The sequence below is a fragment of the Brachyhypopomus gauderio genome, unplaced genomic scaffold (assembly GCF_052324685.1).
Source record: "Brachyhypopomus gauderio isolate BG-103 unplaced genomic scaffold, BGAUD_0.2 sc114, whole genome shotgun sequence".
In the NCBI taxonomy this organism is placed as follows: domain Eukaryota; kingdom Metazoa; phylum Chordata; class Actinopteri; order Gymnotiformes; family Hypopomidae; genus Brachyhypopomus; species Brachyhypopomus gauderio.
The window spans coordinates 81,495-97,806 of record NW_027506935.1 but is presented as its reverse complement, the minus strand read 5'-3'; the positions used below and the strand labels follow the sequence as shown (position 1 = coordinate 97,806).

Sequence of the window (16,312 nt, the reverse complement as noted above, 5' to 3'; positions counted from 1 at the left end):
ACTGAAACCCCGTAGTCCACACACACCGCTGGCCTGTTCCTCATATTTCTGCACTGTCTCCTCTCTCTGTCTGCCGAGCTCCTGCAGCTCCTGTTGACTCTGGTCACTCAGGGCAGCGATCGTGCTCTGACGCTTCTGCGTCTGCTCGGACATGTAGGACGTGAACTCTTGCTGCAGGGACGTGAGAGTGTGTCAGTGCCATCACGTTTCCATGAGGGAGTGTGGAACAAAGCTACAGACACAGACCTGAGAACCAGCCTCTGGCATTAGGGGAGACTGGTTATGGTTGTAACACTTTTTGCTTCAGCACCTGTAACTCACTGAATGTTTGAACAGTGAGTATATACTATGAACAGTTAGACTACAACAGTCTAAACGTTATAGAATTGACAACATATAATTGCTCAAAAAACTTATTTTACGTGTAATAAAAATTCAAAGTTTCTCGTCCGGCCCGTTCACTTACATGGGAATGGGCGGGGTTAAAAGTTGTATTGCAGCCAGCCACTAGGTGTCGGTACGTGTTAATTAAACTACAAAACCCATAATAACCGCAGGAAAGGAAACGGCCCTTGCCACGAAAAGCCTTCAGCGGACTCAAGCTATCACGCAATTTTGTGCCTCATCCCCGCCATCTTCGCTATCGTCAGTGCACAGTCTCGCCGGACTCCACCGCAGTATAACTAGCTGATGTTCGGGCTACATTAGGATCCAGTGAAACATCAAAATCTGAGGTGCTTTGGATTCTTCACTCAATAACAAAACATCTAGTGAAATTAGCAGCCTCTTCCGAGCAATGTTCCCTGATTCGAATATCGCAAAAACTTTTACGTGTGGACCAAACAAAATATATAGGCTATAGCTAGATTTGGCTTGACTTCATCAAGAGAGAGTTGATACGTGCTCTTACCGGGCCGTATGTGTTAATGTTCGATGAAAGCTTTAATTCAACCACAAAATCCAAACAGCTGGATCTTCATGTTCGGTTCTGAAGCAATGGATATGTGCAATCGAGGTACATGGGCTCTCATTTCATGGGCCATTGATCTACTAAAACTGATCAAAGTAAGTGATCCTTAAATTAAGCCTGGTTATGCTCCACAGTCTTCTTCTTTTCAATGTGTTAACCATTTTATACAATTAGGCTACAATACAAATACATCTCAGATAGGGATGCAAATTATCGATTAATTCATTAATCGTTAGTTGACTGATCTTATCGATCGACTTTCGATTAATCGATAAGCGGCGTTTTTCACCTCAATTTCAGTGTTTCAATAGGGCTTTTAAAAATATCAGCTAAATATACTGCTCAAAAAAATTAAGGGAACACTAAAATAACACATCCTAGATCTCAATTAATAAAAATCTTTGAAATCAGTTGAAAATCTCTCATTTCTACCTGTTGTCTGTTCCATTTGCACAAGAGCAGTTGAAATTGATTCACAATCAGTGTTGCTTCCTATCTGAACACGAAGTGTGGATGACTTGGAGTTACATTGTGTTGTTTAAGTGTTCCCTTTATTTTTTTGAGCAGTGTAGTTAAAACACTTTGTTCAAAAAGTATATATTATATTATGATAATTATATTGTATTATATTATATATTGCTCAAGTAATTATGCATGAGGAAATTTTTATGGTATAACAAAATACATTCTTTCATTTAAAAAAAGGAATAAATTAAGGACTGGCTCAGTTCAATTTGAAACATTAGACATTTTTTTTAATGTTTAAAAAAAAAGAAGAAATTAAATAGAGAGCCAAACAGAATATTATTGAGCCCATGTTTGGACAATGTTTCTAGCTTTGTAGTGAACACATGCTGTAACGCGACCGGAGAGTGCCCAAGTTTCCACAACATCATTGAGCTTGTCAGTTAAACTGTCAGCGGTGTGTCTATCCGACATGTTCGTCGTAATCAGCACTGCAGATTTTAGCTGCCAGTTCTCGTCAGTGTAGTGGCACGTCACAGTAATGTAACTTTCTGTTGTTAGAGCCGTCCAACAATCTGTTGTAAGGGCTACAGTAGTAGCAGTAGATAGCTTTGTTTTTAGCTCACTCGTATTTTTTTGTAGCGAGCTTCGAAAACGCTCGCCTTCCCAGTGTAGCTGTGATTTTAGGTTGACCAGGTGCACTGGTGATATGCAGGACAGCTGCATGCATGGTGTTCAAATGATAATTGAGTGAGCTAGTGGAACTGTTGTACTTCAATACCGCATTACACACAGAACATTTGACTTCTTTGCCTAAATTAACAATGTTGAAATTGTAGCGACTACTACTCCTCGCAGCGAATTCCCTAACAGACAAGTGACACTGGGAGAGCGGCGCCTGCGCGCACCAGGGGAGGGGAAGAGAACAGTGCTATAGGCCCTTTTCACACTTCCGCATTTTTTCTTCCGGAAGCTCTCGTTGCAGGGTAAAGTTACTTCCGTTACACATTAAACAATGGCAGAGTCCAATAACAAGAGCTTTTGCAGTGCACCAGGGTGCTCGATCTCGAAGCAAAAACAGTCGTATCTCAGTTTCTACGGTTTTCCGGCTGATGACGAGCAGAAAAGAAAATGGGTTTGTGCAATTAGGAGGGATGAAGGGGAAAACTTTGTGATACGGAGCATCTTTGTGTGTAGCCAGCATTTCACTGCTGCAGACGGCTAAAGCTCGCGGCTAAAAGTTGGTGCTGTTCCCTGTTACTGTCCCCGGTACTGTTACTGTCCCCGGTACTGTTACTGTTCCCAGTACTGTTACTGTTCCCAGCCGGTTTCAGTGGAACAGTTGCTGTCCGCGTTTGAAAGATCAAGCTCTCGGCTGGGAGTACACGTACGTCCGCTAGCATCTAGCTGTTACCCGCTAGCTTCTAGCTCCGGTTCGCTAGCTTCTAGCTCCGGTTCGCTAGCTTCTAGCCCCGGTCCGATAGCATCTAGCCCCGGTCCGATAGCATCTAGCCCCGGTCCGATAGCATCTAGTCCCGGTCCGATAGCATCTAGCTCCGGTTCGCTAGCTTTTAGCTCCGGTTCGCTAGCTTCTAGCCCCGGTTCGCTAGCTTCTAGCCCCGGTTCGCTAGCTTCTAGCCGTGATCCGCTAGCTTCTAGCCGTGATCCGATAGCTTCTAGCCGTGATCCGATAGCTTCTAGCCGTGATCCGATAGCTTCTAGCCCCGATCCGATAGCTTCTAGCCCCGGTTCGCTAGCTTCTAGCCCCGGTTCGCTAGCTTCTAGCCGTGATCCGATAGCATCTAGCTAGAAAAGAGCAAGCTCTCGGCTGGCAGTACACCACGAACATCTACTAGTCGAGAGTTTGCTCTTTCAAATGCGGACAGCAACTGTTCCACTGAAACGGCTCTGAAACTAGTTGTGATCCGCTAGCATCCAGCTCTGCTCGGTAGCATCCAGCTCTGATCATCACTTTGCTGTCGACTATATTGGACACTGAATAAACAATAACACGTAATAACTTGGTGTGTGTCATGAACTTTATTGATACTGATGTAAACCAATCAATAGCTGACGTCCCTTGGCTTGCTAAAGCTGGGCGTACACTGTACGATATTTTAAATCGTGTACTCAGCTCCAGCTCAAACTACGACTAAATCGCAGGGAGAGTCGGCTCGTGGAGCTGCTTCAACAGTGTGATACTCTCACGAGGAGCGATTTGAATTTCAAACATGTTTGATATTCTTGTGACGCTGCGATTTCTGATTGGGAGTTGGTCGTGAGGTGTGAATCGCTCCTCGTTTACCTGTGTAAACTATACGATGCACGACACGCGATTGAGCCGAAACTCAGCCCGATCGCAAAAATAGTCGCACGAGTGAAAAATCGGCTGAAAATGGGCCAAAAATCGCACAGCTTAACCTAGCTAGATATTGTTAACTAAAGCTGTCAGTAGAATATGTAATATTATAATATATAACATAATAATATAGACTGTTTTACCACTCCGTAGGATGACTAATGGAACCAGCTATACCTTAAATAATAGTTAGTTACCTAGCTAGTGCTAGCTGGTGTTAGCTTACCCTGGTATAAGTGAATAAATTATTCTACAAACAATTTGTAGCCTCTATTTAACTTGGAACCGTTCGTTGTTGAATGTTCTCCAACGATACTGGAAACGTATTTAAAATTCAGTCTCGGCAGCGACGACAGGGATGAAGTAAACACACGCTCCATGCTGAGGTGAATTGACAACAACTATCTTCTGCGAGTACCGGAACTTGTTTTACCCGGCGGTGACGTATTTCCGTTTTGTTGTGAAAAGGGCCTATTGTTTGAGTTGCGTGGAAAATAAAGTTTCCCTCCTTGGGATTTTCTGGATTACGCAGTTTCTGCCTCGTTTCCCGAACACGCTTCAAAATGGTCCCACACCGCACGTCTTTTCGCCCGCTTCATCATTTTGTTTTCCACTCTGGTCTTTCGCGACATGTGTTCACCCCTCGTTCTTACGCTCTGTTCAAGTTAATACAGGAGCGCTCTCTAATGATTAATCGTGATTAATACATTTTGATCGAGTAACGTCTTAATCGACAATTAATCGAAAGTCGATTAATCATTTGCATCCCTAATCTCAGAACCATGTACTGTCCATGGCATTGAGTTTGAGAAATGTTTCAATGCATAATACCCAAAAAACAAAAAAGCAACTATGCCCTGTAAATGGGCTATGTCATGTTTTGAAACATGTTCCACTGTCCCATGCTCTGTTTCATGGATTGCACATGGCTTTATTTACATTGTACTGATGTATTGCCTTTTAGTGGGCATATACACATGGGATAAAACCAGGTAGTGTGTCCCAACGTTTTCAATGTTAACATTCAAATTCATATTCACCATGGCTAGACAAAGTAGTTGGTTTCATCGGGATAATAAATAGAAAAGAAGGTAGGGTGTTAAAAAAGGTTTGTGTGTTTTAAGATACAGATGGCCTGGGGAAAGAAAATTCTAAGCCTTTATGTAATTAGTTAATTTTATAATTTCATTTTTTTCACTAAGTTAACCAAAATGTAATATTTAATAAATTTTATCAGCTGCAGGGTGTGAGGATTTTGGTCAAACCATGCCTTAGACATAATTGAAGATAAGCTGAGTCTACATGTTGTAAAATGTATAATGTGTGTATGATTATTTAATTTGATGATGTACGTCTATCTTTTTATTTCTTATTTTCCAACAACGAGGTGGAGACAGAAAACACGCAAGAGGACACAATTGTCACACACAGACTCATATGTGACTGTCACAATACATGGAGGTGTCACACGGGTTCCCCTCACCAAGGAACTCTTAGCATCTTTGGGTGCAGCCCGGTCAAAATACAGACTCTTTCTGGATCAGGAACGAATCAGGAAAGAAAAGGAATCCCTTTTCCAGAGCCAGAAAAGAAAGCTGACTAAGCATTCTTTAGAGGACTTTAAGAAAAGGAAGAGAAGCTTGGAAGACGTATCCACCTGTCTTGCTAGAGAGGCAGATTCTCTTGCAGAAGAAGCTGAGGGCAAGACTGGATCCAAGATGGCTCAGCTTCTTTCCAAGTCAAATGCCCTGAGAAGGGCATACAAAGAAAACCTTGCCCAAGTCAAAATCCTTGAAACTGAGATTGCTACTAAAAAGGAAGAACTCAGACATATGTAGGGTGAGGTTGTATGTAGATATGCTAGTGTTGTGTTGGTAAGGTTGCTTGGGTTGAGAATGTTACTATTTTGATTCTCTGTTTTAATTGAATTAATGTAATCCTGTAACTAAATTAATCAAAAAAATGTTTTAAGAGTTTCTGGGATCATTGGATTGTTTCTGGTAATATGTTGTGTTGGTCTTAAATTTCACTGAGAGTGGTCTTAAAAGGTCTTTAAAAAGTCTGAAATTTATTTTAAATTTCTTTTAATTTTCTGGACCACATTCATGCTGGAATAATGTATTTCATATAACACATTTTCCTGAAGCATAATTATTTAATGAAATATAACCACATCAACAAAAGGTACTGAAAGTCTTCAGTTAGTAGACTGGATGAGCATCCAATGACCATTGTCAGAATGGTTAGGTCAGCAAACGTCATTCACATAGCTCCTCACTTCCTGTGTTGATTGTACACGTGTTTGTGCTGCAGTCAGCATTCAGCACCCAGTTATTTACCAGTTATCAGATAACAGTGACACCTGACTGGCTTTCTTTTCTTAGTTTGCAAAACATGGTAAGAAATCAAGAAAGATTATATTAGACCAGTGCTGAACCAACAATGCCATATTTGGCATGGACTTAAGGCAGGGTTTCAGGGTGGAGGATGGGGGGTGTTAATGAGTCCTTCAGCCTGCCTCTCTGCTGATTTCTGCTTCTCCTCCATCACCTGAAGCAGCTCAGCCCGCTTCTCTCAATGGAGTGTACCAGAGCAGTGAAGACCTCAATGCTGTCTGCAGTCTGTCTCTCTGTGCTTTTCTAATAGATGAAGAAGTTTATGAACTCTCTTAATGTCCTCCCCTGAAGGGTGTATGAACCGACTGGAAAAAGTCCTCACCTCCTGAAACTCTTGGAAAGATCATTAATTGCAGGTATTAGTGTTTCTGCTCTTTCTGCTCATTCTCTTTCTCTATAGGAACAGTTTCGTGTGTCTTGTGGTCTCCCTCAGTGCAGAACTGACACACACATCTTGTCTTCTCTACAGAACATCTTCAAAAGTCTGTGTGTAACGTTCCACAACTAGGAGACGGACGCAAATGCGAGAGATAACTTAATTTATTAATAGACACATTCTGAGCCTCTTGGAGGCTAACCGTACCGACCCGTACCACAAGGCAGCGACAAGGCATGTTCGACACAAGACAACTCGGAATTAACAGTGAACAAAATGTACGACTCTGAGCCTCGTGCCGACCTAGTGACAACGTAAAACACAACCAATGAACAAAACAATACAAATATACTACACAAACCAGGATATAAGAGAATTCACACAAGTACTGAAAACTAAACAATCTAACCAAAACAAGAAGTAAAACGAAATGTAACCAAAAGAACAAACCCACAGGAATACAGGAATGCAGATACAGGGTTGCCAACTCACGCAATGAGCGTGAGACACACGCATTAGACTTCACACGCCACACATCCAATTTCTCACGCTGAAAAAAAATCTAGTTTTACCTCTGTTACGGCAGTTGGGCTGGATATTGTGTGTGTGTGTGTGTGTGTGTGTTCTTTCTCCCTTTGTCTTTTTCCTCCTATTCCATTCCCCGAATCCAGGTGGAGCTGCTGTGCCCAGGTGTGGCTGCTGTGGGCGGAGTCAGTCTCCCAGAGAAGGATAAAGGTGGAGTGATCCAGGAAGTGGAAGAGGGAAAACGGTGTGAATGGGGTGCCCGGAATGTTGGCCTTTAAACTTGTGTGTGTTTGTTGGCAGTGTGGGGGAACTGTGTAACCTGTGTGTGTGTGTACACACTAGCTGGTTGAGACAGTGTTCTTTGCTAGATGCCTTTTACAACTTGGCTTGTATATGTTCGTTTGTAAATATGTTGGGTTTAGTGATGGGCAAATGAAGCCTCTTGAAGCAATGAAGCTTTACAACCCTTTGCTTTGCAAAAAGGTTCATTACTCGAGGCTTCATTCATCACTCACTAGTGACATCTGCTGGTGAAACTGTAACAGCCTCGTCATTCAGTTGGATCATACTTTCAACAATTTGTAAATGCAATATTGTCACAAAGTTTCAATCAAACTCATGTTTAGTAACAGGAGAATAAATTAAATCATGTTTTAATTATTAAAATGATTTGTAGCCAATCTAATCCTTGACCAGGTTGTGTTGGGTTTTCTTGTATGTCACATGGACTTATTTGACAATGAAGATATGATGTACTTTACTATATTGGGAATTGAGTGATTGTTGAGGCAGACTGAATATTTTGAGTTAGAAAATATAAAAAAAAAAAAAAAACAATGTGTTTAAAATAATTGCTTCTTGGGGGTTCTAAATCTGGTTTGGCAGTCATGGCCTGGTGGTTAGGGAAGGGAAGTGGTTAGGGAACTGGTCTTGTAACCGGAGGGTCGTGGGTTTGATCCCCAGACCTGAAGCCATGACTGAGGTGCCCCTTAACTCTCAATTGCTCACTTATATAAAAATGAGATAAAATGTAAGTTGCTCTGGATAAGGGCGTCTGCCAAACGTAAAATGTTTTTAACATTACAAATAAGGTTTGCCTCTTCCAATGGTTTTTAGTCTGTTTTTGATGTGTGAATCTGATATACGTCCTGATCAAACAAAAAAGAATTTAGAACGTTCCAGATTTTAAATTTAACCACCTACTACAACCCACGGTTCATAGCGCTTTTATTTAGAAAAACTATACGCAAAATGAAGCAATGACGTGGCCGATGTAATGCGAGGCCTCGTTTGTTGCTGATCACGTGATTTTGCTCAATATGACACAAGCTCCGAAGCGGGGCTTCATTGGACACGCCCCCTTTTTACTCGGTACACGTCTCGAAGCCTCGCTTCAGATGTCCCATCACTAGTTGGGTTCTTTTTTGTTATCTTTTATGTGGACTGTAAACACCTATGGCTTGAAGGGGGTAAGCGCCAGTTTTGTTCTGATTTGCTTCTGGTTTTGGCTTAGTTAGGGAGCTAGGCTGGATTTCTGTCTTTTTGTTGATGATTTGTTTTTGTAGGTAAAGTTAGTGTTTGGGTTGGAGTTAGTGTTGGGTTCTGTTTGTTGTGTTGGCCTTGCTTATCCTCCGTAGAAACGGCCTGTTTTGTTGGTTTGGTGCAGGCAGAGGTGGGGACTCGAGTCACATGACTTGGACTCGAGTCAGACTCGAGTCATTAATATTAAGACTTTTGACTTGACTTGAAAAAATATTCAGAGACTTAGACTTGACTTGGACTTTTACACCAATAACTTGGGACTTGAATTGGACTTGAACCTGTTTACTTGCAAAGACTTGATTTTTTTTTATCCCAAATCTAAATTTTTAAACGCATAGTAATATTTATAATGTGCGCCCCATTAATTTCATTTCCGTCCTGACGCAGACCGGCGTTACACCAGATTCTGTGACCGTCGAGTTTTGTGACCACAGGGGGCGCTATTTCACAGTTTCTGTTCAGAGGCACAAACGCTTTATGAATGCTACGTAAACTACGCTGATGCACTTTCTTTACTCGTTTTGTTGGTGTCCACGAGCCAAAATATGACAGATGTTTATATTTACATTTATCGTCTCTTAATTACATAAATGTACTTAAACAAGATTTACCATCCCCTCACCATTGCAGCCAACAAAGAAATCATGAATGGGATGTACAGGTGAGCCTTTTTAACTGGGGTCACCAATTCTGACGGCAGCCATCAGAATATGTGACCCCACTGAATCTCCAGGTAACAATAGTAGCCTACACCGTGACCCCACAATAACAGAAAACAATGAAAAAATAACCCTAACCTTTTATTAGTCTATATTTAAACATTTTATCCAAATGTTTAGAATAACCATTCGTAATGATAGCATCTTGCTTACGATGAAGCTTGCTATTTTCGTGTAAAATGATGTAACGAAACATTCTTGTTTAAGTACATTTATGTAATTAAGAGAAGATAAAATGTAAATGATCTGTCATCTTTTGGCTGGCGGACACCAACAAAACGAGTAAAGAAACGCATCAGCGTAGCATTCGTAAAGCGTTGGTGCCTGTAAAAAAAAAAGACTCGAAAGGACTTGAAATTCCAAGTTTCAGACTTGGGACTTGACTTGACGGTTGCCTGTCTTGACTCGAGACTTGACTTGACTTGACTGTCTTTGCTTGAGACTTGACTCGGGACTTGAGGATAAAGACTTGGACTTACTTGAGACTTGCAAAACACTGACTTGGTCCCACCTCTGGGTGCAGGTCATGACAAATATACATGAATTAATCCATGCAGGATCTCTGTGGTTTTCATATATTAGCCAAACACCCATCTCCACCTCATCACCTAGACCAGTGGTTCTCAAACTTTTTCTATCATTCCCCACCTCAGAAGAAGGGGAAATTCATGCCCCACCTGTCCCATATCACCCAAACAAATTTGTTGACGGGGGGTGACAAACGTAATTTGTTGATCAGGGGTGCCGGTACAAATTCACTAAAGGGCCGACTCTAGCTCTGGTTCACATTTTAAACATCCGGGGATTATGCAAAACGAACAGGAATTAAAACGACAGGCTTAAAAAGGTTCATTTTTGAGAAACACTGGCCTAGACTGACTGATAACACCTCTGATCCACATCTATGATTCAATGAGTTACTAGTTCGCTCTGGCGCCAACCACTGGCGATCGATTGATCCCGATATAATATTTAATTTGTGTCCATTTTACACCCCCCCACCAACAATTTACGCTCGCCACCCCACCCCCCCCCAACAATTTCAGGTTCAAATCTCATTCCAAGTGATCTCGAAAAGTTGGTAAATAAATAAATCTAACAAACCTGACAGACGCAACCAAACCGATATACCAGAGATGGTACACGACTAAGAGAATATGCGTATTCCAAAACACCGATAGTTAGGGGTGTGACGAGACACTCAGCTCACGAGAAAAGACGAGACACGATATTGGGTTCACGAGATCGAGACGAGACGAGATTTTAAGAACACAAAAATTTCAAATTATATGACTGGACAACAGACTTTTATTCAACACACGCATTTTGAAATGTTTTATTATAACTCTTAACATGCATTATGTAAGCATGAACTTTTAATAAACTTCTTCCTCTACAAATTGAAATTAAAATAAAATTTCATAAAAGTTAAAATAAAATAATTAAGATTAAATATTTCTCCTTTTTTCAAGCGCAATGTCCCCGCTTAGTAATGGTGTTAGAAACTGAAAAGTCTGTCGTAAAGCAGTTTTCGTCGTTAAGCGCGACCCTAGATTTAGATATGCTTTGATTGTAAATACAGTATAGAAAAAACTAACAATGTTCTCGTGCGTACAGCGTGAGAGAGCGATCGCATTGCCGAGATGGGCTTATCATACACAACGCTCCACAACACTCCATTGTGCTGCCAGTGCTCGTCCGCGCTCAGCGCGAAAAAGTCGGTCGTAACTCTGATCCGTCGTTAACTAGACCCATCGTTAAGAGGGGACTCACTGTATTATGTGCAAAACAAAAAGTTATTCTCTGTCAATACAGAGTGCAAATAGTGCAGACCTGACCAAGTATGTCACTGAATTTGCTGCAACTACACTGCCATGTTAATTTTTAAGAATATTAGCATCCCCACACAGCTCCCAATATCCTTTGCTGTCTCAACTTGCCAAAACCTGCCTTTCTGTCCCTGCTACCTCTGTTCAAGTGAGTTAATTTGAATACTGAGCTGTGGTGCTGCTGTAAATGTCTCTGCATCATGCTCATATTAGTCGCGGTGTACGGAATTATTTTCATACAATGTTTGCATATGGCCCGTGTCTTATCAGTCACTCTCTTGCCATTTATAATTTCCACCGGGTTCCCAAAATGCGGCCAAACAAACGATTTGAAAGTGGTGGGGGCATCTTCAATAGTAATACCTGTATTTTCCGACGTCATTCTGATGTCATCACAAATCTCGCGAGATTTTTAACGCGACAAGAAATCTTGCGAATTTGAGTCTCGCGAGATCTCGTCACACCCCTACCGATAGTACAAGACACCAAACCAAACTCAACAAACAAAACAAACCAAGGACAAAAGTAATCGGCTACTTCACCTAATCTTTAGTGGCAGGGGATTGAGAAAGACTGGAAACGATAGGTAAGTATGAATCAACAGCCAAGTAAGTAAGTAAAGTAAGTAAAACTTTATTTATATAGCACTTTTCTAGGTTTTATCACAAAGTGCTTTACAAAGGTAGATAGCAATAAAATACAACACGATCATAATAATACAATAAAATCCTACTTAAGGTAGAAATTAAATAAAATACTCAAATACAATACTGAAAACATCGATCAAACACTGTTAAACGCAAGAGAGTAAAAATGTGTTTTTAAACGTTTTTTAAAAATCTGAACCGAGGACAAAGAACAAACACTATACCCAACCAGATAGATCAGCTATCCGAACCAAACACGCTTCAGCTCATAAAAAAGAAGGAGTTATGTTGAGGTTTTAAAAAAAAGTTTCGCCGCTCAAAATACAGTACTTATTTTGTTCGCAGCGTTTAATGGAAGGACTAGTGCCTGGTAGGCGTAATAACACTTTGGCTCTTGAGAGGTGCCACGGTTGAGACGTCATCAGAAAGGACCAATCGGATACAGGCATGAAAATGGGTCAGGGGTTAAAAAGGTGAGAAGACCGGGGGGCGGGGCATGTGACGTCATGGGGATACGGCGACGGGGCGTTGACATGTGACGTCATGGGTATACTGCGACGGGGGTGGGGGGGGGGTTTGGGGGTGGCTGCTGGTGTACGGGGATACAGCGACAGGTGATGCCAAATATTACGGAGCTCGTAAGGTGACGTCATGTAAAAAATATAATAACGCGTGGCCACGACTTACTAACGCGTGCGAACAAGATAATTAAGTATTACTTTATATAAGGCCAGGTTTACCTTCCTTGGGCAGTCAGTTCGCGAACATCCCTGGGATCTGCTTGCTTTGCTGTGAAAAAAATTGACTGTCATGTCAATGGATTCAATGTAAACGCAATCCGTAAACGCAAGAAGCCGCTTTCGCCATTCCGGATGGCTCAGTCAAAACCATTACGTCTTAATGAACCAATACATACATCAGCTGCGAAAATTATTGTAAAAATACCAGGTTTACGTGTTTTTATTTTCTAACATGAGCTAAAGCACAGAGTAGACTCAAACGACAAGAGTTTACAACTTCATCTTCAACCTTTTCAGCCCTGGTGCGAATGTGATCCTCACACGTCCCTGGATTCACCAGTTACAACTACAGACACACTAGAAAAAAATCTTGTTTCTTATTTTATGTCACCGTTAACTACACGGGGTTGACGCGAACTTAAATAGGTAGATAGATGGGCCTATTATCACAAGAGCTTGTGGTTAGATCTGACAGTGTTCAACGCTGTAGCGAACGGCAGTAACTTTGTTTTACCGCAAAATATGAAAACGATTGAAACCATTAATAACCCAATTAAATCCACCCAATTAAAAATGTACGATCTGGTAAATGTAGTGGTAAATGTACGATCTGGTAAATGTAGTGGTAAATGTACGATCTGGTAAATGTAGTGGTAAATGTACGCTCTTCTGACTTGTCCGCGGTGTAGCACTAGGTCCTGCTTCTCGTCCCGCTTAGCAGTAAATGAATAACATGAATGAAGAACGTTCGTATGATTGAAACGCTATTTGGCCTCTATGAAGGTTCTGGGCGGAAACTGCTGGCCACTGTCATTGAAATAGCCAATTTCGGAAGTGCTCTGTTTGCTAATTAAGTCAATATGATAATTAAAATATAATCTCCCAACCCCCCCCAACAAAAAACTCATCGGATCTACACGATTCACGTAGGTCACCCTTTTCAACTTCAAAACGGCGAATTTCGCCGAAAGGTGACAGATTTTCATGCCTGGTTGTTCAGGTAGAAGGTCGCTGCAGAGCTAGCTTTAGCTTAATGAAAGTAATGTTAATGGAAATGTTATGAAAGTAAGTGGACTGTAAATGTTGGCTAGCGTATCGACATTTTCTGCTATGGTGTAATATTTATCATAAAAAAGTGAATGTGTTTTGATGATAATAAAGCATTGTACAATGTAGATTTGATTCTCAATAAGAACAAATAATATTTTTTTGAATCAGATATTTAAAGCGTTTACACACATGAGCTTGTTTGAAGCCTTCACATTAGGTATTATTAGTATTGAACGAGCTTTCATGGAAATGGGGTGAATGTCTCCATCTGAGCTACTAGCTAATTAGTCATCGTTGCTAGCTGCTTACCTAGCCTTCATTTTCTTATATAGGCCAACTCTTATGTGTCTGGGCAATCTAGCTGCTAAGAAACATCATAATGACATTAGATTCAAGTTTTCATCAAGTGCCTTTATCGATCATATTCTAGTATTGCTGTCTAATACCATTTCATATGCTTGTATCGTAGTTAAAAAAACATACCGGTGTTTGTGCCATCATTGAAGGAGTCCGCAATGGTTCTGCCTCCAATTCCTTTCTTTTTGCCGCGATAAATAAGCTGAGTCACGATTCTTGTCCCATCCCCCACTGCCCCGCCCACGTCCCCGTACAAGTGCACAAATCTGTTTTGCAACACATACACCGAGATATGTGTTGCAAAAATCGAGCAGAGCAGATTTGAAGTTGTGCGGTGTAATTTTTTAACATTCACGCTCAGATTTTTATTCTACAAGTTCTCACATCAAAACTACAAGTGCAACTTTTAGTTTACAGGTTCTCAAATAAAAAATACAAGTGCAACTTTTAGTTTACAGGTTCTCAAATTAAAAATACACGTACAGATTTTGTTTTACAAGTGCTCAAATCGGGTCATTCACGCTCTCAAGTTTTGCTACAGAATTATCTCCATATTCTTCCTCTTACCTATTTGTGGTGGTTAGTTTTAATCTAAAAATTTCAATAGCTTTAAAAAAAACGCAGTGCGCAGTGCTCTGGAACCTTTAAGACCGCCACTTGCGTCCTTGTTAACCGTGTTAAGGTAATTTGTACATGGTGCCTTAGACGTTGCAGAGGCGACAGCAGTACATTTAAAATAACATGTTATCTACAATTTAAACTGCTGTATGTTTACGTAGTCCGGCCCGGATTTTCTGGGACAAGTTGTTTTTTCTGATCTCCGCTGCATACCGTCAGCCAGCCCAGTCCGCGGCCCGGTCCAACTCGTTCATGTGTTTACAGGCTCAGTCCGCGGCCGCGCTGAGCAGGTTAGTCTGACTGGAGCGGGGGAGGTAATAACACCGTTAAACAGCAGCGTGACTACGGGCCGGGGCCGCAATGCGCGGCAGTGGCTCCTCCACGGGCCGAGTTAAACCACCGGCGGCCCACCGGCCCACTAACCCATCGAGAAGGGTAATGCTGCAGGCCGGAGCCCCGGTGGGCGTGGGTAAAGGGCGTATCATGTGTCAATCATTTTCGAATGCAGCCAATCAGATACTAGACTTTCGTTGTCAATCAATTTTTATTAAGCCAATTATCAGCCAGAGTTAACTGTCAATCATTTTTTAATGCAGCCAATCATCTTAACAGATCTGCCAAAAGAAGGCGGAAACTGCACGGAGAATCTCTTTAAACAGAAGTATATGCCGCTCTTACACAAAAGTAGCTGAATAAAAACATTAGAAGAGCCATGACTTTAGACATTTTTAAACAAAAGTTTAAAATACTTCTCACTTATTTTTCTGGAACGGCACTTTAATGTTTTTTCCTTTATTGCACGTATTGCATCATTTGTACATCATATATGTGGCGAGTGTAAATTGTTAGCGGAGGGGAGGTGTAAATGGACACAAATTATGTATTATATCGTGATCGATCGCCATGTATAAGCGCCTCCGCCGAGCAGAGCGTTGAGGAGCGATTTCGATTGGAGGATCGTGCTCTATTTTTTATTATTAATTTTTTTGCCGATGCTGGTCCAGCGTGTCGCGTGCCACTGATTATGCCTCGGCGTGCCAACGGTGGCCCGCGTGCCATAGGTTGCCGACCCCTGCTGTAGAGCCTTTGAATATTATAACCATTGTCGAAATTAAGCTCAGCAAGTAAAGTAAAAGAAGGACGCGATCACACAGTCTCATTGAAAATGTAGGAGTTAATGAATAAAGTGCACCAACGCAAAACCCGTGACATAATCCAAATAAAGTTTGAAGACTAGTATTGTTTTGATATAATCAAATGACGATGGAGTGTTGGAGTTATCGGACAGAGTTGATCAAATCAGAGTTAATCCAACTCAATGACTCCCGCAAAGATGTAATTAAACTCTGCCCACGAATTTCTCTTGGCGAAAGATGTACACGGTGAGCATATAGCTAGCTCTCCATAATTATGAGGATTAAAAGCAATGCCTGATTATATCAAAACAATACTGGTCTTCAAACTTTATTTGGATTATGTCACGGGTTTTGCGTTGGTGCACTTTATTCATTAACTCCTACATTTTCAATGAGACTGTGTGATCGTGTTCTTTTACTTGCGCTACATTACTGGTCACATCTGAGCTTAATTTCGACAATGGTTTTAATATTCAAAGGCTCTACAGCAGGGGTCGGCAACCTATGGGACGCGGGCCACCGTTGGCACGCCGAGGCATAATCAGTGGCACGCGACACGCTGGACCAGCATCGGCAAAAAAAT

At 41.4% G+C, this 16,312-nt stretch overlaps 1 protein-coding gene across 1 annotated transcript in view; it reads right to left on the bottom strand.

Moving 5' to 3' along the window:
• The window catches only part of ccdc166 (coiled-coil domain containing 166), a 97,986-nt gene that overhangs the window by 2,406 nt on the left and 79,268 nt on the right, over nucleotides 1–16,312 (bottom strand). The window contains exon 4 of the mRNA XM_076993532.1: nucleotides 27–171. Coding sequence (XP_076849647.1) covers nucleotides 27–171 — 145 coding nt within the window. The remainder of the gene's footprint in view (nucleotides 1–26; nucleotides 172–16,312) is intronic.